At 36.3% G+C, this 27,610-nt stretch overlaps 1 protein-coding gene and 1 pseudogene across 1 annotated transcript in view; both read right to left on the reverse strand.

Moving 5' to 3' along the window:
- Positions 1-27,610, reverse strand: part of LOC145296661 (uncharacterized) — a 214,994-nt gene that overhangs the window by 83,131 nt on the left and 104,253 nt on the right. The window contains exons 16-21 of the mRNA XM_080142600.1: positions 26,101-26,383; positions 22,118-22,333; positions 15,586-15,819; positions 11,539-11,639; positions 6,136-6,341; positions 1,416-1,570 (exon numbers count right to left, since the gene is read on the reverse strand). Of these exons, the coding sequence (XP_079998726.1) occupies positions 1,416-1,570; positions 6,136-6,341; positions 11,539-11,639; positions 15,586-15,819; positions 22,118-22,333; positions 26,101-26,383 (1,195 nt within the window). The remainder of the gene's footprint in view (positions 1-1,415; positions 1,571-6,135; positions 6,342-11,538; positions 11,640-15,585; positions 15,820-22,117; positions 22,334-26,100; positions 26,384-27,610) is intronic.
- Positions 22,698-22,820, reverse strand: LOC145297185 (U2 spliceosomal RNA; annotated as a pseudogene).

The following is a 27,610-nucleotide window of genomic DNA, read 5'->3' on the forward strand; positions in this document are numbered from 1 at the left end:
GTAGGGTCTGCGTTCGCACCTGGTTCACAAAGTATGGAAATATAAAATTTAAAAAAACGTTTACAAGTGTTTTTGATATAGATGTACATAATAATACTTTGATAAGTATGTTTTAACTTAAATAGGGATCGTATAATAAAATTGTGAGGTCCGTGTTCGCGCCTGGCCTCCATAGAATGGAAATAGGCACAAGCTTTAATAAAGACTTTTCCTATCTATCTGCGTAAGTATACTTTGATAACTATGTTTCAGTTTGAAGAAATATGGTATAATAAAATTATGGGGTGTTCGTTCGCACCTGGCCTCCATAGAATGGAAATATGTCACAAAGTTTAACAAGGTTTTTTTTAATATAGATCCACAGAATATTGTGATAAGTGTTTCAGTGTGAACAGGTATGGTATAATAAATTATGGGGTTTATCTATTTCATTTTTATTTTCATCATATTTTTCTTTGGTTTTGATACCCCCAAATTCAAAGCTACCTCTTTACAACCCTTCCTTTTCTTAACCTATCATACTTTCATAAATCAGAGTTCATTTTCTGTAGGCTGTTTTTGAACCCAGTCAACGACCGGTACTTTTGCTAGTATAATTTCAGGCGGAATTTTCTGTAAACAGAGTTTATTTACAAGGGTTTCTCGTCAGTGGTCTTGACCAAGAGTGGAGGTCCGCTTGAAATATAAAAAATAACAATAAAAATATTAAATACAAAAAGTAACATCGTTTTCATGCTTCAAAAAACCCTCATAACCTGTAAATCCCTATCCTAGAAGCATACGTGGACTTTTAACATTATATATATATATATATATATATATATATATATATATATATATATATATATATATATATATATATATATATATATACTCAGGATTACTAACGTCAGGCGGAATTTTCTGTGAACATTGCTTATTTACAAGGGTTTCTCGTCAGTGGGACACATTAACACAGAATTGTTTCTCGGCAGTTTACAACACGCTCCTCTTCAAATTTCGTCTCATTCACCCCTATTCTTGAATAACTTTTCGTTTTGATAAACGATGATCTCATAATAAAAAAAAACAGAACGAAAATGGATGGGATGTAAAAGAAAAACCGATACTTTTAAGATTGTTCCTTTAGTATGGATCCTTATACACTGATCGATGAATACGAAATAGATGGATTTGGTTCTGATCATTATTGAAATTCTATAAATGGCCACTATTATAGCCAATGAAGTCTCATTGATTGTTCCTCGTCTTTCAGCTTACAATATTTCCATCTCATTAATAATTCTTATTCTTGGTTGATGAGTGGCTCTTGACTTTAATATGTGATGCCTTAAAAGTAAATTTGAATTAAATAAATGAAAGATTAAATGTGATTATAAATAAAAAAGCAATTGTGAAATCACTTCGATACTGACCAATGATATTTCATGTGAGCTAACAGCAATTTGTTTTTATCTTTCAAGCTGTTCTCCAAAGTTAAGTTAAGTAGGATGTCCATTACTTGAAGTCGGAAGTCTAACAAACTCAAATAATCAGTCTTGATGCCCGGAATCGGAGTTTGTTTTACGACCTAACAAAACAAAAGAAACAAAACAAGCGATTTTATTATTTAACATTTGAGAAGCATTTTCTTTGCTGATACAAATGAAAAAAAAATGATGAATATTTATTGATAAGCAAATTGGTCAATTACCGATTATTGATCCATCGGTCTTTGATAATCGGCCGATTATCGATTACTCAGCCGATTACCAGGTTTTCTGATACCGATTTATCAGCAAATTTTGTGGTCATGAATGGTACAAACATTAATTTAATTTTATTCTAAATGGAGAGAATTAATTCTTTTTTATAATTGCTCTTTTGTTCAACTAGTTTGACTTGTCGATCTAGAGGTCTCTATCGATTCGCTGTTTTAATACCTCATTGTAATACAGCTTCCTATTCCAGTAGCTTCTTTCGAAGAACTGCAGGTTTGTGACACGCTCTTCTTGCTGAGTGTTTTCCTCCTACCTAATCTTGGTCTTTTCAAAACTAAGGTCGATAGGCATATACTGTTTCGTTCTTATTAACAAGTTCTTGTCATCGAGTGATTTCATTAGTGTATAAAAATCCCTAAGTCAGGTTGAAAAGGTTAAAATATATCCAGCATATTTTATTGAAATCGCTCGAGACAAGGCATGAAGCCAATTAATGTAATGAGTTAACAAGAACGAAATATGCTTATTGCAAAAACAAGAGATACCTATTAACCTTAGTCTTGAAAGAACCAAAGCTGCAGGTAGAATGAAAACAGTGACCAGAAAAAGAGTTCCACAACCTGCAGTCTTTGGACAGAAGCTACTGGAATAAGAAGCTGCTGTAATACAATGAGGTATTCAAACGAAATAGGAACCTCCAGACCATCAAGTCAAAGGAGCTGGAATAAAAGAATATGGTATAGCTGGAAAAGTCTTCTCAATTATTAAATCATTTCTTTCTGATAGATTCATAAGAGTAGTAGTTGAGGGGCAAAAATCAGAAGCTCACAATATTAATGCCGGTGTCCCTCAGGGATCCATCCTGGGCCCAACTCTTTTCCTGATCTACATTAATGATCTTCCAAATCATATCCTTACATCATTTGTAGACATTTATGCTGACGACACTACCATTTATGGTACCACATCTAAGACAGTAAACGAGCAAGTTCTCTCCAATTCTCTCTCCTCTGATCTTGAGCACGTAGTACAATGGGGAAAGGAGTGGCTGGTTACTTTTAATGCATCTAAAACCAAGCTTCTCTCTTTACATCATCAACATTCTAATCCACATTTGTCATCAATTGAAATGAATGGCTCTCGTCTTCAGGATGCCTCAAGTTTTGACAAGCTTCTGGGCTTGACCATTACTCCTGATCTTAAATGGAACACGTATATCAAATCTGTTGCCAAGGCCGCTGGAAAAATGGTGGGATCTTTCTATCGATCCAGTAGATATCTCACTGCTGATGCTATTCTCTACCTATATAAGAGCCAGGTACGTCCAAGGATGGAATACTGTTGCCACATCTGGGCAGGAGCTGCTAGAAAGAACTTGTCCTGCCTTGATAGAGTTCAAAATAGACTTCGTAGCCTCGTAGGAGATGTCCTTTTCTCCTCCTTGCAACCTCTATCTCACAGAAGAGATGTTGCGAGTTTGTCTCTGATGTATCGTTATTTTCATGGAAAGTGTTCAACTGAGCTTCAATCTATGGTCCCCCCTCGCCAAACTTTCACAAGAAACACTCGTCTAGCTGTAAACACTATCAATAATTTCCCCCACTCTTTATCTGTGCCTAAACCTAAACGTAGATTCCATGAACAAAGCTTCTTTCTTAGAACTGCACGCCTGTGGAATTGTCTTCCGTTTTCCTGCTTTCCGGCTGACTACAATATGGTTTTGTTCAAGTCTAAAGTAAATAAGTTCTTGATGAGCCGTTCCATATAAGTTATTAAATTTACCAAATTTTCATTACTAATGATTACTATATTGACCAACTTCTACTGTACACTCTTTAACCCTTATCCTTGAGTGGCCTCTGGGCCTTGATAATGTGGTGATGCCTTTGTAAAAAAAAAAAAAATGCCATAATCTTATTTGTAGAAAAGATTGAGACAAACAACATTACGTCTGTGAGAGAAGTTGCTGTGAAGAAGATAGGGTGGGGGGGGCAATCAGATAACAGATACTTTTCTGCGATTTATAAAGAACCTTCGAATGGAACAGAGATTCAGCAGCACAAATATGATAACAATACACCATACATGACCGGATAGTAGGTTTGTAGAGATAGAAAATAGCCTTAGCCGTGAGAAAATGCTCAGAGTGATAGAGAGAACCTATTTTATGAGAAGCAGAAATAGCAATAGATTTAATATATGAACTCAAACCTCTGATGTTGCTAATAAGAATAATATAAGAATAGGGTGCTTGTTGTGTGGATGTGTAGAAGGCAGGGTTAGGATTAGGGTTAGAGTAAAACAAACAAACAAATAAATAAATAAATGAATAAATAAATAAATAAATAAATAGAAAGGCGATAACGATAGAATCATTTCAAGACAAATAAAACCTGAAAGAGACCCTCGCTGCCAACATTCAATCCCCTGATTTTCAAACAGGCTAACTAAAAAGATAAGCCCTTCAAGAGACCAATAGAGAATAAAAGGGATTTCTAGGTTGACAGACAACAAGTTTATAAACAAGAAAGATTTGATGAGAAAGAAAGGTCAAGAAGTTTTAGAGTCGATTTCTTATCGAGTTTTTCATAAAAATCTCTATTTTAACTTAGTCAAAAAAAATTATTCAATGATTCCTTTTACATAAACAAAATTTAAATTAACTCGTTTTACATCGTAAACATTACTTTTATATTTGATAACGTAAAAGATCGTGGCCAGATCAGAATGCAATAAAAAATTCTGTATAGATATTAAACAATGTTTTATGTTGTTTACTTTTAATATCATTTAATGCGGAATCATTTCGAGTTAAAATCCACTTAGTATTACGCATGTAAACTTAAGAAAAGCATGATTGAAAAGTGTCAACATTATGTGAATATACGAAATCAAAACCTGATAAAAACCGAGTTTGACCTGATGTCGTGTGTTTTTCTTAAGCTTACATGAGTAATACCAACTAGATTTTAAAATTAAATGATTCTCCGTTCAATAATATACTAGCAGACGCACCGACGTTGTTCGAGATTGAATGAGGATCAACGAATGTTCCATACTTTCAAAAATTTTATTGTCATCGAAACTGGTGAAATCGTCCATTTTTCAATCAAATCGATTGATTGCCTGCTCTAGCGGGGGAACCAACTGCGGTGCACCAGGAGGAAGCTTCACGTGTCTCCCACAGCAGTGAATTAGTTCACAATACATAGTAGTCTACATTGGACTGTAGAGAAACTACCGTTGATTTTATAAAATTATTCTTATATTATAGATTAAATTAAAATCAAAAATGTAAAAGTTAAATATCATTGTTCAATTGTGCTGTAAACAGAGACATTCATTTCGAACGCGCCCCTGTCCTATAAAAGCCCTGATCTTATCAAATAATCTACTGTTGATTTTATGTGTCCGTCCCTTCTTAAAACTTCTAAATTGCATTTGATAATGTTTTTGTTGAAATCCGACTGTTCCTTCTTAAATCGAATTTTTTTATTATCGATTTTCGAGACTCATCGAGGGACATTCTGATACAAAACCTTTCTAGGAACACTATCAGACACATAAAGAACATTTGTGTGACATTTTAAAAAAAATCGGCTCAGCCGTTTTGGAGTTCATAGGGAACAAACTCACACACACAGGCAAAATGCCTTTAACATATATATACATAATTATTTTTTTACTATAATAATTAAATACCTACAGACACTAGTGTTTCATCCTTTCAGGAATCTTCAGTGCAGGGTGTCATGATTAACACCAGTCGAACAATTTGAACCCCGCAACACAAGACATCTCTGGCTCGATTAGCGAAGACCGTATCAATTCGGCTACCATTAACCGCGTGAAATAACGTTGAATTTAAATATTTTAATTTTAAATGTTCATTTACGTCAGTCAGACAGTGATCTAATCGTTATACGATGATCTATGCATAAGAGCTAAACTGACCGACTTTAATTCAACTGAAAGTGCTCAACGATAAGAAACGATGAGAATAATGGAAATAGTATTCCGATAGAATAGAGAGATAAAAAAGGAACAAACCAAATTATATGTTCATCAACGTTTCGTCTTTATTTCGAGACTTTCCCTGTATGAATGAAATGAATAAAATAAAACGGCAGTACAAATATTTGAAAATATATTTTTGATGTAATGAAATGTATGACCCTGTTAGATTTCAGAAACGGAAAAAACCGTTGGAAATACAAAAAAGGGGGGGGGCACAGCGTTTATTTTTCTCGCATTCTGTTTTAGCTCCGACCTTCACTTTTTATCCAATATTATTCTACTATTAAAAATAAAAAAGAACATTATTGTTTAAAAAAAAAAAAAAAATGGAAGTAAAAAGACTCCTGGACTACACCGGGTAAGTAGATATTGTTTTAAATCAAATATTATTTATATAATGTAAATTGTAAACACTTACGTCCAATGTAATAGCCACAAAATCAGTGCCATGAAATCCTAGCCCTGAGCCAAATTTTAACCCATAGTCATGAGCTTCATTGTGAGTTTGATATTCAATGTAATGTCGGAGATTGTTTAGTTCTGGTATGTTCACTTCAATCAGTAAATAATTGTGGTGATCTTTGTGCAGGATGTCGATGTCCAGTTGACGTTCTAAACCAGAACCTGAAATAGAATAAGATAATCATTAAGCACAATATGTGGAGGACAGGCTCTAAAAATATTGGTCACGAATAGACAAAGAAAACCTGCATGTTACTTTTGTCTTCTCATGACCAATATTTTCTTAAAGCCATACCAAGAAAAGTAGCTCGAATTAGTTATCCTATTTCTTTCACCAGTTCGTTTTGATAAGCGCTCTTAGTCACCTCCTAAATCTAGTAAGTTTTAACATGATCGTGTTAACTTAAATATTTTCAATTAATGCAACTTTTTTCTAAATCCTCAAAAGTAACACATACATGCGAAAATAGTAAGACTGTGCAAACTTTGAAATTTCTATCAGAACAGATCAATAATACGTATTGTATGTGGGAAGAGGACGGCAACTCCTTACAAAAAGATGTCATAAATAAATGATCCCAACTGTTTATTAAAGCCATAATCAAGTTGACACTCTGTTTATCCCTAGGTCAATGAAATTAAGCGACATTGATTCAAACCAGAACTAGATGGGAGACCATTTGCATGTGAAAGAACATGAAAAAGCTAACATTATAAAAAATAATATCCTTTATTTCCCTCACAAAGTTTAGTCCAAATCGGTACGTTGACACACAGGGTGTCGTTAGATCACAGAAGTTAAGGTGACGTTGGGAATATCATAGTGTTATATGTTGGAAATAGGACATTTCTTTGAAGAAAAAAAACAAACAAATACCATCGTCAAAAATGAATCTCAGTTATTTAATAAGACATAATAATAATCTCAGTTATTTAATAAGACATAATCAACTCGACATAGCATTTCTCTATAGATCAAGTTAAGCGCCTTTGGACCTGGTCAGTACCAGATGGATAACTATTTGAGAATACCAAATACTGTATGTGAGCAAACATTGACATCTTTCTGTAAAGATGCCGTTTAAAGTACTCATCATTTAGTCTGATCAGTACGAGGTGGATACCCATTTGGGAATACCAGGCGCTGTATGTAGACAGGCATCAACACCTTGTAAAATCCAATATTGACAAAATCATCTATTCTGATTGGAATACAGCTAAGGACAAGAGAGAAAGCTGCTTCAGCCCACCCGAAATGAATGTCACATGAATAAAATCTAATATATAAAAGGCTATATGGCTGTCTGTGTGTCTGTCTCCACATTTTCAAACTCTATTTCCTTCGAAACTAAAAGTTACAGAGCGACGCTAGGTACCTCAAATGATTGGATTTTTTATGGACCGTTCTTTCATAGGTCTTTAGCCGATTAAAATTATTTTAAGGGATCAAAAATGGGTCAAAATTGAAAAAACTGTTATACATTTTGTACATTTATCTTAGTTCATTTTTAATTTTTTAATTTGTTATCAGTTCATATGTGTGTCACATGGGTACAGTGGTAACGTCACCAGTTATGAATGCTTCAGTTTTGCTTTCGGTTTCGATTCTAGCTGATGGTACCCAAATACTTTTTTTTTTAAATCACGACTTTATAATAACGAAATCTGGACAAATTAAAATATCATAATTAAGCGTATTTAACGATCAGGCAAAGCCGGGCGCCCCTCCGCTAGTATAATACAAGTATACAATATAAATAATCCCAACTTTATTCATATTATTTGGATTCTTCAGGCAACTGTTTCTAATATATGGAATACTTTGAGGAAATGGCATTAAGATCAACAGTACTAAAACCAACAATGTGTCTGCGATGTGTGGATAAATCATTCATACTCTGACACCAGGAAGATGTTCAAGCATTACTGGACCATGGAAACTCTATTCATTTTTTTTTTATTTGGGTATTACCACTTATCAAGGCCTCCAGGCCACTCAAGGATAAGGTGGTAGTGTAGTAATCGTTAATGGTATGAATTGGGTAGAATTGGATTATTTATGGTGACGGCTCAACAAGAACATGTTTAGATTGGATTTAAAGGTAACCCTGCTGTATTCAACTGGGAAGCAGGCCAGTGGAACAGTGTTCCACAGGCGGGCAGTTCTGCAAAAGAAGCTTTGTTCATGGAATCTGCGTTTAGATTTAGCACAGATAGTCTATCTATTCAATTCATTATGGAAAAGAAAGAACAATAACATAGTTTCTTGATATGCTGATAACTCGGACTGGTCAGAGGTTTATGTTATCTGTATATCAAATTTCAATTTTTACTGGAAAATATCTAAACTTCCACTATCGATACTGTGCAATGAAAGGATTCGTCTATTGCTTACAAATCAGATAAAAAGCAATATGTTGACAAAGCAATGTATATCAAGAAAGAAAATGGACAGTTTAAGAGAAAATTACATCAAAACAATTACCCAGAAAGAACGACATACGCCCCAAGAATTCTCTTGAGTTTGAGAACAGTAGTCCGAAGAATTCAAATTATTGTGGCGTGTCCACTGTATGGATAATAATGAATTCTTTCAGTTATATGTCTAGATAGTGAGAAACCTAGGATGGCTGGCAACTGGAAGTTCAACATTTATTGAAAAAAAATATAATTGAAAAGTAAATTCTATAGTCGGCAGAATAAAAAGGTAATAATATATTTCGACTAACTGTAATTGGATAGTGTGTTGTGTGTGACATTTTTATTTAACTATGAATATTCTAAGATATTTAATTAAAAAACATAGGATTTTACATCAAAATGCCTAGTTGTAGTAATAGTGGGGTAAAAACAGAGTAATAGGTGACCACAATTAACATGTGAGGAAACCGAGAACCATTGTAGTATGGAGCAAGTGCGAATGTAAACATTGTTGTGAAAAGCAATTCAAGACCAGGATCGGCCTTATCGGCCACCTCCACACACACCAAAATGCAGAACACGACAGCGATCCGATCCGCACTGCGGAGAGGTCGTCATTAGATGTTTTCATTTAGCAAAAAAAACCTAATGCTCATATACAACATCTCATCACTGCAAACGCTTATTTTAAAATCGTAAATTATTAGTTGTTAAAAATGGAAACACACAAAGCATAAACCCATCTTCAGAAAATATTTTAAAAGAAAAGAATATTAGTAAAAATATTTATGTTAAATATTTAACTGGGGAATTTTGGTTAAAAAAATGTTATCAATATAAATTATACCTACATATTATCTGAACTCAAAAACACGCGGCTTTTTTTCTCTCTAAAGTATGCATTACTTCTAGCTAGTCTAAACTTAATATGTAACCCTAAAGGTATTACTTCTTAACCAGTTTTTTTAAACGAGTTAAAATAACCAGACTTTCCAATTTGATAAAAGTTCCATTATAGCATATTTATTATGGGGTGGAGCTGGAATGCTCGAACATTCTAGCTCGAGGTAGATAAAGGCAAAAGTATCCATGCATTAATATGGAAGGGGAGACTATCTTCAAGTAATATTCTAAACTGGGAATGGGACAACGTACTTATACTAAGTAGATATTAATAAGTCCTTCTCACCTTTTTTTTCCATTTTTTTTATGGAGAGTAGATGATGCATGTGGATGTGTTATCGGCAGCTCCAGTAACTCTCGCTTCTCCTTTTTTGTCCTTCAGTCCTCATTTCCAATGAATGATTTTTCTGACAAAGTGTGAAGAAAAAGCTGCTTTTCAGGTCGGTAGTACTTTGTGAAAAGTAGCCTGAGATGTCGGAAAATTTTTGTTTCTATATCTATCCTTGTGGTCATGTCACTAGTAAGGGTGCTGGAGGTAAACGTATCATCTGGGCTGACGTTATCTGCCTGATAGTCAGGGACCCAAATCTTGGATTAACCAGTAAGGAGTCTGTCCGATCAGCAGGTGCAAAGTACCGTGGCTGCTGTATTGCCATTTGGTAAATCGATTCTGGACCATACAGTAGTTTCTAGTAGGGCCACTCGATGCCATACTAGTGGGTAATTGTTACGGCTTTATCTTATCATGTGCTACAAAAAAAAAAAAAAACAATTTCTTTTCTTTTTCTCTCTTACTTTCCCTCTCTGTCCTGCTCCAACCAAGTCTATCGACCTGTTCCACAAATCCCAAAACCTCAACATGACAAATCTCCCCCCCCCAAAAAAAAACTTGAATAAACCTAGAACCCATCTACCAATGTAGACCCCCACTACCAGGTCTCCTTCTCCAACATCAGGGGTCTATGTTCCAACCTTCCAGAAGTTGAAATACATTTACAGGAGACGAAACCAGACATCTTCTTTCTAAGAAAACAGGATCATTGCCAGCACCCTCATAATGCATCGCTGGATTGCCATGAATAACAGGGATGTACCCATGTTTCCGGTCACGATTATGGATTTTGGTGTGGTTTCAAGTGAGGGCCACATCATGCCACCTCACATCTTTAGTCGGCTTGAAAGTCAACACTAAAGTGTACCTCGATGTGCTGAAGAGTGTGGTGATCCTCTGGTGTGATCAGGTGGTCGCTGCCGGCCCACAAGTCCAAAGAGATCCAGGCTTGGCTTCAGAAGAAGTGCTATGATTTTGTACCTTTCTTTGATTGGTCCTCTTTTTTACCCCGACCTGAACCTGCTGGACTACTACGTTTGGTCATATGTCGAGAATAACACCAACATGACCTCCCACAACACCAAAGTCAGCTTGATCGCCGCCGTCCACCGAGTACTTGTCAATCACCTGCCATGCTTGTAGAAAAGGTATACTCCCAGTTCCAGAACCGTATCGAGGCAGTGATTATTTTGTTTTAATTCAATTTTCAAGCCAAACAAGGCACAGTGCCACTTTAAAGTAGGGGGCTACTATCGGGGACATAAGTTGCAGGGGTATTATGAAGGGAGATGAGTAGTAAGATGTCTGTTCACATTACACTTGAACTTCTGTATGTCAGTACAGTTGGGAAAGCAGAATCCCGGAAGGAAGTTCTAAAGTCTAGCAGTTCTGGGGAAGAAGCAATTGGAGTATAAGGCTTTCTCACACCTAGGGATCTCTACTGTGAAGGGGTTGGACTTAGCTGTTTGTCGGGTTTGTTGAGGGTAGTCACGTCGAGGGGGTACAAGCACTTGCAGTTCGTCAGAGCATTGTAGCGTTGTTTCCTTTCGAGCGACACTTTTATCGTTCCACCTTACATACACTAGACATATATATACAATACTAAATGCACTATTAAAAAAAATAAAATAGAGCCTCATTATAAAAAAAAAACTGTTATTCAAAACACTGAGAGAGAAAGCAATAAACATTTTATCAACCAACCTGGTGCTTTACATCTGATCTTCACTGTTCCGATAAGTCCATGGCCCATTTTATCTTTCTTAATCTCTCGTTCAATGTCAATATTATATGTCAGCAAAGCGCTTAAAAGACAAAGAAAAAACTCAATCATTAAACTTTTACTGTGATTCTTACAAAATTATGACATCTAATAGCAAACGATACTCCATACATTTATTTGTAATATAAGATACAATATCAAAAATATCTTGTTGTGTATTTTAATTAAAACAGAAATAAGAAAGACCTTACCAGTCAGCTAAATTTTACAATAATTAATTTAACTGAGCCAAAAGAATATATAAAAAAATAATGAGTGTATTTAAATAAAGAAGGTCACACAATTACACGAGCAAGAATTATAACAGTTTTTTCTCCTTTTTTTAAATGAAACTCTGAAATATACACAATCAAAGCAGTAATTGCTTAATATATGCATGAAAAAATATTTTGTTCTGAGTTGGTGGTCAACCTAATTAATTCAAAATTGCTGCCATCACAATAAGCAAATTAGTGAAATTTTATGATGTATTTTGATAGTTCTACATATTGTAAGAGTTGTGTAAAGATATTGTATCGTTTAAGCTCGTGTTGAGCTCAATGCAAAATAGAAAATATAAATGGCTGCGCCTGTATGTTCTGTATTTACAATAATCAGGCGAAGTTACTTTGGTTTCTGTTCAGGCAGATCACTCTGGTTGCCTCCTATTATCAGAGACAGATAACTCTTATACTTATACAAGGTGAATTGTTGTGATTATCTTTATGTGCAGAAAAAAATTTGTGAGATTTCCATGCATTTGTGGTAAAAAATTGCTTGGTGCTCTAGGTTTCCGACATGAAGGTCTCCTTAACGGAAGAGAGCTGACTGGGTGTGCCTATTCTGTGGTATCATCAACTTCCATTTCTTCTTCATATTCGCTGGACGATTCAATGTTGTTGTGCCATTCAACCTCCATTGCTTCCCCAGGAAATTGTTCCTGTGGAGGATCAGAGTTTATAGACGAGTTTGAAGTTCTTGGTGTGATGTAATATGGATCATCCACAACTGCGTATATTTTATAGAGAAGCCGACGTTTGTTACTTTATTGCTTCTGTCTACTTGCACTTGTACTGTTGGTTCTCTTGTGTCTCAACGATTCTTCCCATCTGTGGCCATCGGCGTGGCTAGTTACCGTCCTCGTTCTGGAAAAATGGATCTGGAAAAAAAATCCCATACTTGGACCTCTCAGAGTGGACGATAATGCTGGTTGTAGAATTTTTCATTTCACATATGCCTCTTGGCCATTGCCCCTTCTCTTAATTTTCCTATTTCTCTCCACTGTTTTCTTTGTTTGGTATTTATCCTGTTAGATGGGAAGGTAGCCTTTAATTACCTGACCATATAACATTACAGCTGGGGACATGTCAAGGTCTTGAACAGGAGTGTTTCGATTTGTTAATAACGCCCGAGCAGCCTAATCGTGGCATTGGCGTCCATAACAGTCCATGTTGTCATCTAGTATGTGCTTTGTGGTTTTAACGGCTAATTTCACGTGACAATAGCTTTAAGCATAATAGGCTGGTGAGGTATGTTTCCATATACCCCAGTACTTCGAATGGGACTCACATGGTAGTGCACTATTTGAAGAAATTTCTTCAGGTGCACCATACGTACAGAACCAAGTTCTCAAGGTATCAAATACAGTTTTGACCATTCCCAATGTCATCAGGCCCACTTCAACCTATCCAGTACACCATAACGTGTCTACCTTGTTTTGGGGAGATAGATTTTTCCCACATTAAAAGCCGACCTTATGTCTAACTCTGCCCTCGTGGGGAGGCAAGTAAATAAGGACTATTGTTACATTTACTATGTCTGTAATGACATAAGATTAAGAATACAATGGTGAGATGAGATTTTGTCTGCCCAACATGTGATGGGACTCCCATATTAAACTCTCCTTTCAATAAGTTTCCTTCTGTATAATCTCTATTTCTATCTCTACTATTCTATAAAGGTCACTTTATGTGTGTCTGTGGTGGTGGTGGTGGGGGGGAGGTTCCTTCCTTATAGGTTTATCTTTTTCAAATTTCACACAAAGGCAATTCATATTGTTGCGTTGTTATCTCTAATAAGGGATTTGAAGAGGTGACGTATATTATATATTTGTTGTATCATAAAGGGGATCGTGTGTGACCGTCTAGTCAGAGTTAATGTCATGTGATCGTCTAGCTTTTCTTTCTATTAAATGATATGTTCATATGTCGTGTGTGTGTGTAGTTCATGTATTTTCAGACATACCTTCTGCGTCACGATGTTGGTCCATCTGGAAATGTCTCGTCTTGGAGGGGAGACTGGTACTTGTTTTAGACGAATATTCATTCACTCCAACACGATGAATTGGTTTTATAGCTTTATTTCACTTTCCAGATGTCTCGCAGAATGATGGAAAGTGAATCTGGCTTATGTGGTTTCTCTTGGTCTTGTTTCTACACACATCAGCGCCCTCCCCTCAGTGAAGGGGGAAGTAAACGGTGAAGCCGTCCATCCTCTTCTAAGTCTAAACCAAATCTCCACGATTCAGCTAACCTGATCATGTGACTCACACGCAATCCGATCAGCTGATCCTGACTTCCGGTCAACGTGTCTCAATATAATTTATACACCTCTCTCTCTCTCTCTCACTCTCTCTCTCTCTCTCTCTCGATCCATTCTCTAACAATATGTTTGGCAATGTTCTTGAAAAAATCCGAACTTAAAAATAATTTTCTCTCTTATCGATAAAAAAGATCTTTCACAACGAAATTGTTTACGTTACACCGGCAATATGAAATAATAAACTTTCAGCAAATCATTTCTTATATTATTATAATAAATCTGGAGATATAGCTTAGTAGTAGAGCATTTGACTACAGATCGAATGATTCCTTGTTCGAGCCCGAATGAATTCAATTTACGATAAAAAAAAGCATACGATTTAAAATCACCGCAAATCGTTTCTTCATTTGCATATTTTAAAACTAAACATTGATCATAAGTGGCTTTTCCATGACATACATCATTAAGCTGATGATGTTGTAAAAAAACACAGACGGAATTTGATGAACGACATTGTCATCATTATTTTGTTTTCGAATTAGTCTACCAGGCAAATTATTCCTTGTAATATATAATAATCATTAGAAGATTGATTCTATCATAATGTTAAAGAATGGAGAGAGAGAGAGAGAGAGAGAGAGAGAGAGAGAGAGAGAGAGAGAGAGAGGTGAGTAAACGTGGAGTGTAGACACGTTTACCAGAAGCGAGGGTCAGCTGACCAGATTACGTATGAGTGACGTGGTCAGGTTGGCTAGATCTGAGAGACTGGATTTGGGCTTTGAAGAAGACGGACGGCTTAATAGCTGTTCCCTCCCCTTCACTGGGGGTGGGGGACGCTGACGTGTTCAAAGCAAGCAAGATTCACTTCCATATTCTGTGTCGACATCTGGAAGGAAATAAAAAACTATAAAACCAATTCATCGTCTTGGAGTGATAAATCTTCGTCTAACAGGTACCAGTCTCCCTCCAAGAGAAGATTAATTCCAGATGGATCAACATCGACGACACATGAAGTAAGGTATGTCGAAGAAAATGCATGTAACACACACACAAAAGTATATGAACAATTAGATATGAACACACACAACCGCATATGAAACTAGACGATCATACGCACACGGAATTCTTTTATGACACGCATAATCTCCTTTCATTCTAATAATAATCATTCCATGACAACAAATACAATTATGGTCCTCCCCTTTTATGTTATACACCAAACGTCAATTTGGTGCCCCTCTATGATAACCCTAGTGATAACTTCAATGATAATTCTATGTAACAATAATGCATATCCAATCTACATAAATTAAAATATCACGTTTAAGGCGGCCAACGTTGGACTGCCAGCTAGTAAGTAAATATTTAACAGAATTTCGACACAAGTGAAGATTGTAGATGAATTAAAAAATGTAGATGAATTTAAAAAAAAATGTCGAAATACTCACATGTCGTTGGGGACAACGAAGAATCGGAAATCCACGTCGCCTGTTAAAGGTGTATAAGGATGATGTTTTGATTCGTAGACATTGGGGTAGGACATTTGAATGCATATTTTCCGACCGAGAAGCGCTTTGATTCGAGGTCCGGTGCAACCATCAAAAACGTATTTCTTGATCGAAGGATTTTGGTCGGCTGAAACTCTTTCATATTCTCCCGCTCTTAAGATGAATATGCGATGTCTAGAAAGATTGGTTGGAAAAATTAAACAAAGAAAAGAATTTACAATAACAAGAACAGCAATAACAACAATAACAAAATTAGAATTAAATCTAATTATCAACACCAACAAAATGTTCTTCACGACCAAATAAATATCTCTAAAGTCATTCTCTTTCGTAGATTCTTCACCATTGGTGCTAGATGAATAAGATTTTTTTTCCTGCAGAAAGAAATGCAGAAACGTTCGCTGAAAGTTTCGAAGGTTATATTTCTGGGGAGAATTGACACACACACAGGATAGAAAGACACAGTTGTTTTGGCCAATTATTTAGTAAACTAATCTACTTAATTAAGATGGATAACATGCAAACAGTTCGTGGATGGGTAATGTTTCACTCTTGACGATATTCAAAGTTTTATTCTCTTGTCGTGAAGTAGAAAAAAATGAAATTAAATATATATATATATAAGACACAGCTGTTCCTTCCAAAAGGTCGAGCTCTTCAACGTCCAAAAATAATTCGCCGTCACTTCTTCCAACCGTCGTTTCACTCTCTGCGCTCTTCACGCCTGCTTAAAAAAAAGTACCGTTTATATGCTGCCCATTTCTCCACTTATGCAAATTGACTATCAACCAGAGCCATCTAGTTTTCCATTTCTCCAAACAGCCAATTTGCAAAGGGGGACAACTCAAACCACACAGAGCCATCTAGTTTTCCATTTCTCCAAACAACCAATTTGCATAGGTGGACAACTCAAACCACACTACCTTAATTGCCAACTGCTTTGAGCATGTGCCCTTAGCAAACATGCATTATTCGATGTGTCCAGTTCGACTTCCATTGACATACTTATGTGAAAACTTTAATTTTCTCTAAGCTCGACAAAAGTGTTTTCCGATAAGTATATACTAATTTGACTGTGATCCACTCAGCTAGTCAAGTAACAGAATTTACATTGGCGAAATTGCATTACTGTAATAAAACCTTATTCTTCTGTTAAACACTGGTGATTGTCTCACTTAGTGACTAACACGGCTACCCGGCGTTGCCCGGTACCATAAAGACTATATAGAAGATATTAAATAGTGTTAAGTTTCTCACTTCCCCAATAAGAGAAGTTTCTTTTTTATGTAAAAATGAAAAAATAAAAACTAGTAGCCCTTGAGGAATTATCGGAAATGCCAAATAAAATTAAGGATGTCCACAAGCTCTATCAAAACTCTTTCTTTGTAGAGTAATGACATTAGCTAAGAAACAGAATACTAAATCCGGAGTTTGCATCGTTCAATTACGTGACTGAGAGAGAAGAAAAAAAAATACAGGAAGAGAATAAGACAAGATGTCGAGTAACACTTATGTCACCTGTATTTCCTTGTAAATAAACCCCTTCGTCTTTCACCTATAACCCCGTGTTTCTTACTGTATTCTTATTTAAAGTAAGGATATAATAAATGGCGACAGGATTCGAACAAATAAAAACGGAACTTTAAGCCAAAAATATTGGAAAGCAAAGAGAAGAATATACGGCACGGATAAATTCAACTACTGATAAAAAAAAAGCTAAGACACACAAAAAGTAAGTTATATATTTTTTAAATTCTGTCTATTACGGTCCTACTGAAAAAAAAGAGAAATTGACATTTTATGAAGCATTGAAAGGAACAATTTTTAAAAGTGTCCATTTCAAATTTCTTTTGTTTCATAAGAAGAAAAAATACGGCGAAAAAAAACACGTGTAGGATGTGTTTTAGTGTCAATTTCATATGTGTTGCAAACAGAAGAATGTTTTTTTTATGGTTAAAAAAATATTCAGTGAATTTATTTAATTTTTTTTTGCAGGTACTGTTAACCTTTTGTTTCATTACTGTGTTTAAAAAAATTCTTCAACATGGAACAATTAGCCGAGTTTACAAAAACGATACAATTAGCATTAGCAGAGCAGCAAAGTCAGATGGAATTTTTACAAAAAGAGCAGTTAAAACAAAGTGACGTATTAAAAACAATATTAAAAGAACAAGAAGAAACAAAGGATTGTCGGTTCACTCCGGAAGTAATTGCAAATTCGCTGACAGAATTTTTATATGAACCAAGTAATGGCTTACCGTTTCCAGCATATTATCGTAGATACGAAAATATTTTTTCAAACGATGTCAGGCCTGGTCGGATGAAGAAAAAATTATTTTATTGTTGAAAAAAACTGGGTTTCCATGAAAATACCAAGTATACAAATTTTATACTTCCAAGGAAACCCGAGGATATTTCTTTTAAAGAGACTATAGAAATTTTATCGAACATTTTCGGGGAACGGGATAGCTTATTTTATACTCGTTATAGGGGTTTAAATATTTTGAAACAAGATGATGAAGACTTTATCGCCTATGCTGGGAGAGTAAATGCCCAATGCGAGTTATTTAAGTTGAAAGACCTAAATGAGTACATGTTTAAATGCTTGATATTTGTACAAGGGTATACATCCTCGAAGGATAAAGAGATTCGTTCTAGGATATTATCCATTATGAACTAAGACATAGAAATAACCTTACAGAAAGTTACTGAGGAATGCCAGAAACTGTTAAATTTAAAACAAGATAATACTAGTATTGAAGAGAAAAATGTTGACAAAATACAAAGGGTAAAGCAAGGTGACCACTATGTAAAAAAATACTGTAAGACGTGTGGAGGAAAGAATCACTTCATAAAAGAGTGCTACTTCAAAAGCAAAATATGCTATAAGTGCGGGCGTAAAGGACACAAGTCAACAGTATGCAAAAAGGAGAAATACTGTAAGCCTGAAATAAAGACCATTGGTTCTAAAAAGTGGTAAAAAAAGGAAATATATTGAAGTTAGAATCAATGGCCGGAAAGTAAACTGTCTTTTGGATACTGGAAGTGACATATCATTAATTGATGAAACAACATGGAAGAAAATTGGTTCTCCAAAGCTGCAAAACACAAAGAAAATTGAAAGAGGAATGTCTGGAAATAGATTAAAATTTAAAGGTGAATCTTATACTGATGTGGCCCTGAATGAAAAGACGTTAAAAACTAAAATATGTGATACCTGGAAAAAATTCTAATCTATTCGGTATAGATTTGATGATACTTTTCAATTTATGGGAGAAACCAATGAACTCATTTTGCAAAAGAGTAAATGTGACAGGATCTGAAAGTCCCAAACTGCCAGGAAGATTTGTTGGGGATTTGAGGAAGGATTTTAAAAATGTATCAAAGAAATCGAAGTAATAAAATAAGTGGACTCATCGGAATGGGCATCACCCACATTTTATGTGAAAAAGAAAAAGAAAGAAATCAGGGTATGGGTATTTTTCGACAGGACTGAATAATTGCTTAAAGGATCATAACTATCCACTCCCTACCCCTGAGGAAATATTTTCTAAAAATAGGAGAAATTTTCACAAAAATTGACTTGTCAGAAGCATATTTGCTGAAAAAAGTCCACAAAGATTGTTCTAAATACCTGACAATGAATACTCATAAAGGATCATTTTCTCTAAAACAATTGCCGTTTGGGTTGAAAGTAATACCAAATTTATTCCAACAAATTATGGATGCCATGCTAGCAGGCTTGGATTTTGCAATGGCTTATTTAGACATTTTGATAAGAAGCAAAAATGTCGAAGAACATAAAAACCATATTCGGAAGGTATTCTAGAAAATATAAGACTACGAATTCAAAGTGGCTCTCGAAAAATGTAATTTTGGTATGGACCAGATTGAATATTTGGGACAAATAATTGATTGGAAAGGTAAAAGACCTAACCCAAATAGGACAGAAGCAATTAGAGACATGCCTAGACCAGGCAATGTAATGAAGTTACAGTCATTATTGGGTCTAGCAAACTACTATAATTCTTATATCCCAAATATGCACGAACTAAGAGTACCATTAAATGAATTAGTGAAGAAGAATAAAAAATGGCTCTGGACAAAGGAATGTGAGGAAGCATTCTAAAATATTAAAAGATGTTTTTATCAGATCTAGCGTTAGCACATTACGATCCGAAAAAGGATTTAATTGTAGCGGCAGATGTGAGCGAATACGGTTTAGGAGCGGTGCTTCTAGACAGAATGGAAGATGGATTTACTAAACCAATTTCTCACGCCTCAAGGGTTTTATTAGCCGATGAAAGAAAGTACAGTCAGATTGAAAAAGGGGGTCTGGCGATTGTGTATGCCGTGAGAATGTTTCATAGATTCATTCATGGAAGATCTTTCATCTTAGAAACGGACCATAAACCATTACTATCGATTTTTGGTACAAAAAATGGATTCCTAATCATACGACAAATAGATTACAGAGATGGAGTATTATTTTGCTCAATTATGATTTCAAAATGAAGCACCTAGTATCTAGTAAAATTGCATATGCAGATCGGTTGTCGAGATTGATCCCCAGTAAAACTGAATTTGAAGAAACTGTTATAGCAGCACTAAAAGAAGAAAATGAACTAACAGATATATTACTAAATACTGTTAGGGAACTTCCTGTTACACTTGAGGAAATAAAGAAAGCATCGAAAACAGGTAAATATATAAATAATATAAAAAAAACAAGTGGGACAAGATGAAAAGAATAGAAAAGGATTAAAAATGTTTCCATTTTCTATGTGTGATGAAACTCTGATGTATGCAGACAGAGTGGTAATACCGCAAGTATTACAAAAGAAAATCCTAAAGGAATTCCACATGGGACATCCTGGAATCTTCAGAATTAAGGCCTAATGAGAGGATTCACATACTGGCCTGGAATGAATCAGGACATTGAGGAAATGGTGAAATTATGTAGAGGTTGCCAACTAGCCGCAAGATCTCCCCCCATACGGACACAACCTTGGCCTAAAACAGATGTACCCTGGACACGCATCTATATCGATTACGTAGGACCTCTGAATGGATATTATTACCTAATAATCGTAGATAGTATGTCGAAATGTCCAGAAAGTTTTAAATACAAACACCTTACAGCGGCAAACACAATAAAAGCGCTGGACGAGGTATTTAGTCGGTTCGGAGTTCTGAAAGAAATTGTTAGTGATAATGGCACTATGTTCACAGGTCAAGAATTCAAGCACTATTGTGAGGCACTGGCCATTGAACACATTACAACACCAACTTTTAACCCTCGATCAAACGGACAAGCAGAAAGATTTATCGATACTTTGAAACGAGCTTTAAAAAAGAATAATAACATCGACACAGAAGAAAAAAGCATTCAAAAATTCTTAGCAATATATAGGATAACACCAAATACAAATACAAATGCTAAATTACTCCCAGCTGAAATTATGTTTTGCCAGGAAGGTACATTTGTTGTTCGACCGGTTAATCCCAAGAGAAAAAGTAAAAAAAAAAAGTATCAAGGATAGTGTAAGGTACAAGACTTACAATGACGGGGATAAAGTTTTCTTCGAAAATTATCGGGCAGGGAAGAGTTTTGGGGAAGAAGGCATAATCTCAAGAAGAATTGGGAGAATGGTTTACATTATAAAAGGGCAGACTTTTTTCCACAAAAAAACATTAACCAACTGAGACCCTGATACATAGAAACAGTCAGAACCCAAGAGTTACCAATGGAAGTGCTAGATGACACTTTCCATATACAACTTCCAAACAAGGAAATACCAGTAAATCAGAAATCCAGTCACTCTCCAAAAGTAAAAAATCGGCAAACACAAATGGTGAGGAGACGTGAAAGGAAAAGGAAAAGGAAAAGTGCCGAATTTTTTGGACAAAGTTTAAAAAAGAAAAAATAGTAGAAGCAAAATTCTATGGAAGAATTTAGCTTGGGAGAAAGGTGATGTAATGGAATGACCTAACATCCCTTCATATATGAAATGAACTATACTCTCTCACATGACTGAGAGAGAAGTAAACAAGACAGGAAGAGAACAAGATGTCGAGTAACTCTTATGTCACCTGTATTCCCTTGTAAATAAATTCCTTTGTCTTTCACCCATAACCCCGTGTTTCTTGCTGCATTTTTATTTAAAGTAAGGATATAACATATTCCTATTGTGATGCCTAGCAACGTCAAGTAGATTTTCTTGTATAAAATAGTATAACAAAACACTGTTTATTACAAACGAGGCGACTTTTAAACATACCTGCTCTATCCAAGATATTGAGCACTTTCGACTGACTAACTTATTTTCATTATAATGCATGATATTGTATAATCCCTATTTTAGCCCCCGGGAAACACCATTCAGTTTGGGAAGAGTTATCACTAAAAAGATAAATAGTTGACACAATGTACGTTTGAAAAGAGTATGGAATCTTTTAGTGAAAAACTTACTTGATTTTAAGAAGATCTGTCGTTTCATAGATATTATCAATATGAATCCTACTTTTCCAATATTGAACCACACCAGAGCTTGATCGATCTTCGCTCGTAAGGGTCAGTCCACCTGATCCACCGGCGTTTAAATTAACACCTGTACTTACTGCCAATCCATGTGGTTTCAAACCCGGTAAGGATAGTTCCATCTGGGCATTAAATTCCATAGCAAACCTGAAAAAATAAAATAGTATTATTTAAATGCCTATAAAGGTTTAAACAATGCTATGGAGGCCTCTTTAGTTTTTGTCTATTTACTGAATATGTGATCAACAAGGCTGATAGCCATTAGCCACGTGCTCTTGTGTAATGAATGAATGCGTGAATGTAGGATTGACATGAAATTCTAAAAGATAAACTAAAATGACCGAAAAATGGGCTAAAATGACTTAAATAAATAAAAAGTAAATGACTTAGAATGACTTTAATGAACTTAAGGATGAATTGAATGACCTTAAAATGACTTGAATGCTTAAAAAACAACTTGAATGATCTGGAGAATGACTTGAATGGCTTTGAGACTGACTGGTTGTAATGCAGATGATCATTTTACATTAAATTAATACAGAAAAGTGATCCTCCACTTTATATCACAATAAGTACAGCATGTAGTAAGAACAGATACTACACTTTGATCTTGGCCAAAAGGCGAAGAAAAGGGGGGGGGTATTTATTTGCTCCCCCACTGAGCAAATTAGGCACAAGGCCGATTTTTAATGTAAGGAGTGATAGGGAAATGGGGACCAACTCCCCGGGGAGTAGGGGAGCTGGATAGTGACAATTAGTATGAAAGGTTGCCCCTATATTGACCAAGGTCTTATATATGGGGTTGCACATTGCCACTTTCGTGTAGGGGGCTACTATCAGGAGCAACAACTGCTGGGGTACTATGTTGGGATATGGGCAGCAAAATGTTGGTTCACATTACACTTGAACTTCTTCATGTCAGTACAGTTGGGGAAGCAGAGACCTGGAATGGAATTCCAGCGTCTAGCGGTTCTGGGGAAGAAACTACCGGAGTAGAAAGATCTTTTACATTTAGGGATCTACTGCATGGGGGTGAGATTTAGCTGCCTGTCGGGTTTGTCGAGGGTGTCTACGTCGTGGGGGCACAAGTGTCTGCAGTTCGTCAGAGCATTCACCATTAAAATACTTGTAAAACAGGAGACCTGGTCCGAACCACACACTGAGGATCCGGACCGGCCCTTGGTCTAATTGAAGATGCTCGGAAGCAAATTTACTCCGGTCCAGGTACTCAACCGCAGACCTACCGACTTACTGCGCTTGAAGACGGCCCCTGTAACTTCTTCATATCGAGCGAGCACCTCGGTGACCGTTTGAATGTCCATGGGGCAAGACACGAACATGGTGATGTCATCAGCGAACGCAGCAACCCTGGCTCGTGTGCTTCCAGGGAGAGCTATCCCATTCAGGACTGGTGTAGTCCCCTCGTCCCTTAACTTGCAAAGGAGGGGTTCCAACGCCAGGACGTACAAGAGAGGCAACAGCGGACAACCCTGTTGCACCGACCGGGAGACGGCAAAAGACTCCAACAGCTTACCATTGATCTGCACCGCTACCGTCGGCCTGTCATACAGTACAGAGATCCACTTGCGGAAGTCTGAATTAAATCCGGTGGCCTCCAGCACAGATCCCAGGAACTGATGATCCACTCTATTGAAAGCCTTGGACTGATCCAAACTGATCAGTGTGGCCTCGGCGTCGTCTTGTGTCCCCTCTATGATCGTGCATATCAGATGAAGATTGTCCTGAATCGATCTTCCCTTCACAGTATAGCTCTGGTCTGGTTCGATCAAGTCAGTGATGACAAACTGCAACCGATTCGCAAGAACCTTGGCCAAGATCTTTAACTGTGTTTAACAGAGTCAAAGGCCTGAAATCGTCTAAATCTTCCTCCCCACCATGCCGTTAGCAATGTAATCACTCCTTTGGTCACCTACCCCGGTTTGGAGCCCTGAACAAACCAATGGTTGAACATATCCTTCAAAATAGGGACCAACATGGGCGACAGCCTCAAGTAGAATTCGTAGGGTAGACCATCAAGCCCTGAGACTGGTACTACACTTTGATCTTGCCCAAAAGGTCAAGAAAAGCTTAAACAGCTAAGAACAGCATCTATTTACAACAGACCTTTGATCTTAACCAAAAAGGCCAAGCACAAATGTGTTACGGACAGACCGACAGACCGACTGACAGACCGACGAACCAGTGGAGTGACTTATAGAGTCGCTAAAAATATGTTTTGTAGTGTACAGCTTAATCAAAGGGCGATAACCCACCCTGGATGATTATTATCTACGAGGTCATACTGGTGTGTAACAAACTGCGAACGGAAAACAGGATACAGTATAATAAGATTTAAAACAAATGTATTTCAGGAAAATAAAAAGCATTATCTGTCATGTCGAAATTAGTATTAGTTCCAGAAATTACGAAATATGATCCAATAAAAAATAATTACACTAAAAATAAAATTTATCCAATAAAAAAATATGATCCAATAAAAAATAATTACACTAAAAATAAAATTTATCGAATTATAGAGTTTTTCGTATGTTTAAAAGTGGAAGGATTTAGTCCAGGAGAGGTAATTGCAATCTGTTATTTTGACTTATCTCCCTTGCTTTCCTTTTCTTTAGTGAAAATCTGTTTTTTAACGTAAAAATGTTGGACTTTTAGTATCTACAATGTTTTGGATCATTTTGCATCATTTTTACAATTTATACTAATTTTGACATGACACGAAAGTATGTAGTAGTATTTTTTTTACTTGAAATGTGTTTGTTTGAAACCCCATTATGCTGCAGAAGTACCAAAAACAAAGGGCCACCATATTCAGACAGCTCGGTTAATACGTCAATATTTATTATCGATACAGAAAAATATCAGAGTAATAAATATTACACTATTGCCGTTTTTAACAATTTTTTTCTCTGTCATATAGACAACGCCCCCATCTTTCTTGTAAGTAAAAAAATCAAAATCAGCAATCGGAATAACTCATATTGAGAGTGAGGAAAATCATATATAATGGTTGTATCAAAGCAAGTGTTTTTTGTGAAAGTTTGGCAAGGGGGGGCATAGATTGGAGTTCAGTCGAGCACTTGCCATGAAAATAATGGTAGAGCAGAGACAAACTCGCAAAATTTCTTCTGTGGGAAGATATAAAAAGAATTGTCCGTTTTACAATTAAAATTTTATTTCTTTTTCTCTTTAAGATCTTGTCATGGAAAGTACAAGCGGTGTTAGTCCTGGTGTGTTTCCAACTATTTTTTACTATTGATTTTTTTTAACGGTAAGTAATTTACAATTTCAAAACATCTGGGCAGGAACTGCTTTATGCGCCTTAGCCAACCTTGACAGGCTTCAAAACCTAATAGATGATCCCCTTTTTCTCTTCACTGCAACCTTTTTCCCACATAAGAAACGCTGCTCTACCAATATTTTCATGGCAGGTGCTCGACTGAACTTCAATCATTGGTTCCCCCTTGCCAAACTTTCACAAAAAACACTCGACGTTCTACAACCAGTTTTTCCCCACTATCTGTGTCTAAATCGAAGCGCAGATTCCATGAACAAAGTTTCTTTCCCAGAACTTCCGCCTGTGGAACATTGAGCCGTGCTCATAAATAATCAAATTCTACTCAATTTACACCATTATTGCACTACCAATCTTACATTCATTAACCCTTATCCTGAAGTGACCTTCAGGCCTTAATAAGTGGTGACTCCTGATTAAACAAAAAAAGAAACTTTTAATACATGATCATACGTGTTCATCTGCCTCGAGTGACTTTTGGCCTGAATAAATGATAACCGCAAAAGTAAAAACAATAATAAAAAAGGGAGATTAAAACTTCACAAATGAAAGTAATTCTATTCGAACAGATCAATCAAAGAAAGTGAAGAGTGGTACTTACTCTGTTTGCAGTCCGACGTTCATAGCAATATTTTTGGGTGGCAGAAGCTGACCGAGGCCCATTGAAGCTGACATATTTAGTGAGTTTAGTCGTGTTGAACTGAGAGTCAGATTGAAAGGCGCACCAAATACTGTGGGTAGGGACCGGTAGAGTTCAACAAACCGACTCGCTTGAATAAGCCTCAAATCTGTTTTTCGCAAAGCGTTAGCAAGGAACATCTGCAGATTGGGAATGTGCAAGTACTGCAACAGAGACTTCAAGTTGATCATTTCAATATTGCCACCTAGATTGCGGAGAGCAAAAACAGATATGAGCAAAAATGTATAACAACTGGTTAGTCTGAAGTTCAAATCTGTTTAAAAAAGGGCCTATAAATTTTTAGATTCTGTTTGGAAAAGGGTCAATAAATTTTAGGATGCATGGAACTGTCGGGAAAAGATTCTAGTGGTGCACCGTTCTTAAGTACTGCTGAGTTGTTTCCTCTTGATTGTGTCTCAAAGGAACCACAGACATACATCGAGTTGATTCTAACATTTGTTTGCTTTTTTAAATTTTCTTCCTTTGAAAATTGTAATGCTGGGTATGGGGCAGCCAAACCAGCTGCCAACATTGCTCTGCTTTTTATTGAAACCAACCGAGAGTTCTTTTTAGTATCCTCGCTGTTCCCTTAAGTGCAATTGTCTGGATCTCTTTTGTATTTGGTTCACCAGGAATATTAGTTATGTTGTGGCACTATTTATTTGTGCCACTGTTTCTAACACACTCTGCGGCATGACCGAGTGGTTATTTGGCCATGTGCGTAGAGATACAAAGAAACGCCTTCCAATAATTCACTTTCCTAGAGCTCTCTCTCTTTCCTGCACGACCACCATGAAGTGAATACGCATATTCTGTCTCTCTGTAAGTGGGGGGAGCACCCCCTCCCTCAATACTAGTTAGGTTAGTTAGCTTTGAAAAGCCGATTATCCAGTTTTTTAATTGTTAAAGTTTTTGTTATATATATTTTGTAAAATAAATAGTTAAGATTTCTCATATATATTACAATTGTGTCGCGTGTCGTCTTTCTTGCCTGCCATAAATGTCTCCATACATGTCTTAAGTCGAAAGGCGGCCCTAAGGACAAAGAGATGAAGATTCCCACCAGAATGCCACCAGGGTGAAGAGATCATCTTGAGAAAAGAAAGGAGCCACACCCAGATCCAACATCTCAGGTATGATTTTCTTCTTGCTACACAGACCCTAATGACTGGCCCATCTTCATATCTTCATAAGACCGCTTTAAGACATTTACTATAACACGTCTGTCGATCACACCTCAGTGACTGGCTGATAGTGGTATAATGTAGGACTTCAGGTTTTTCTTCATAAGCCCTGTGGCACCTATAATAACTGGTATGATTGATATCTCCTAAAGACTCCAGTTTCTTTTCATATCATACATGAGACCTTGATATTTAGTCTGCTTCCCCCTTTCAGCTCTGTCCAGACCGCCATCATTAGGGACACTTAC

This window comes from Euprymna scolopes, chromosome 17, assembly GCF_053919585.1.
Source record: "Euprymna scolopes isolate OS-2025 chromosome 17, ASM5391958v1, whole genome shotgun sequence".
Taxonomy (NCBI): Eukaryota; Metazoa; Mollusca; class Cephalopoda; order Sepiida; family Sepiolidae; genus Euprymna; species Euprymna scolopes.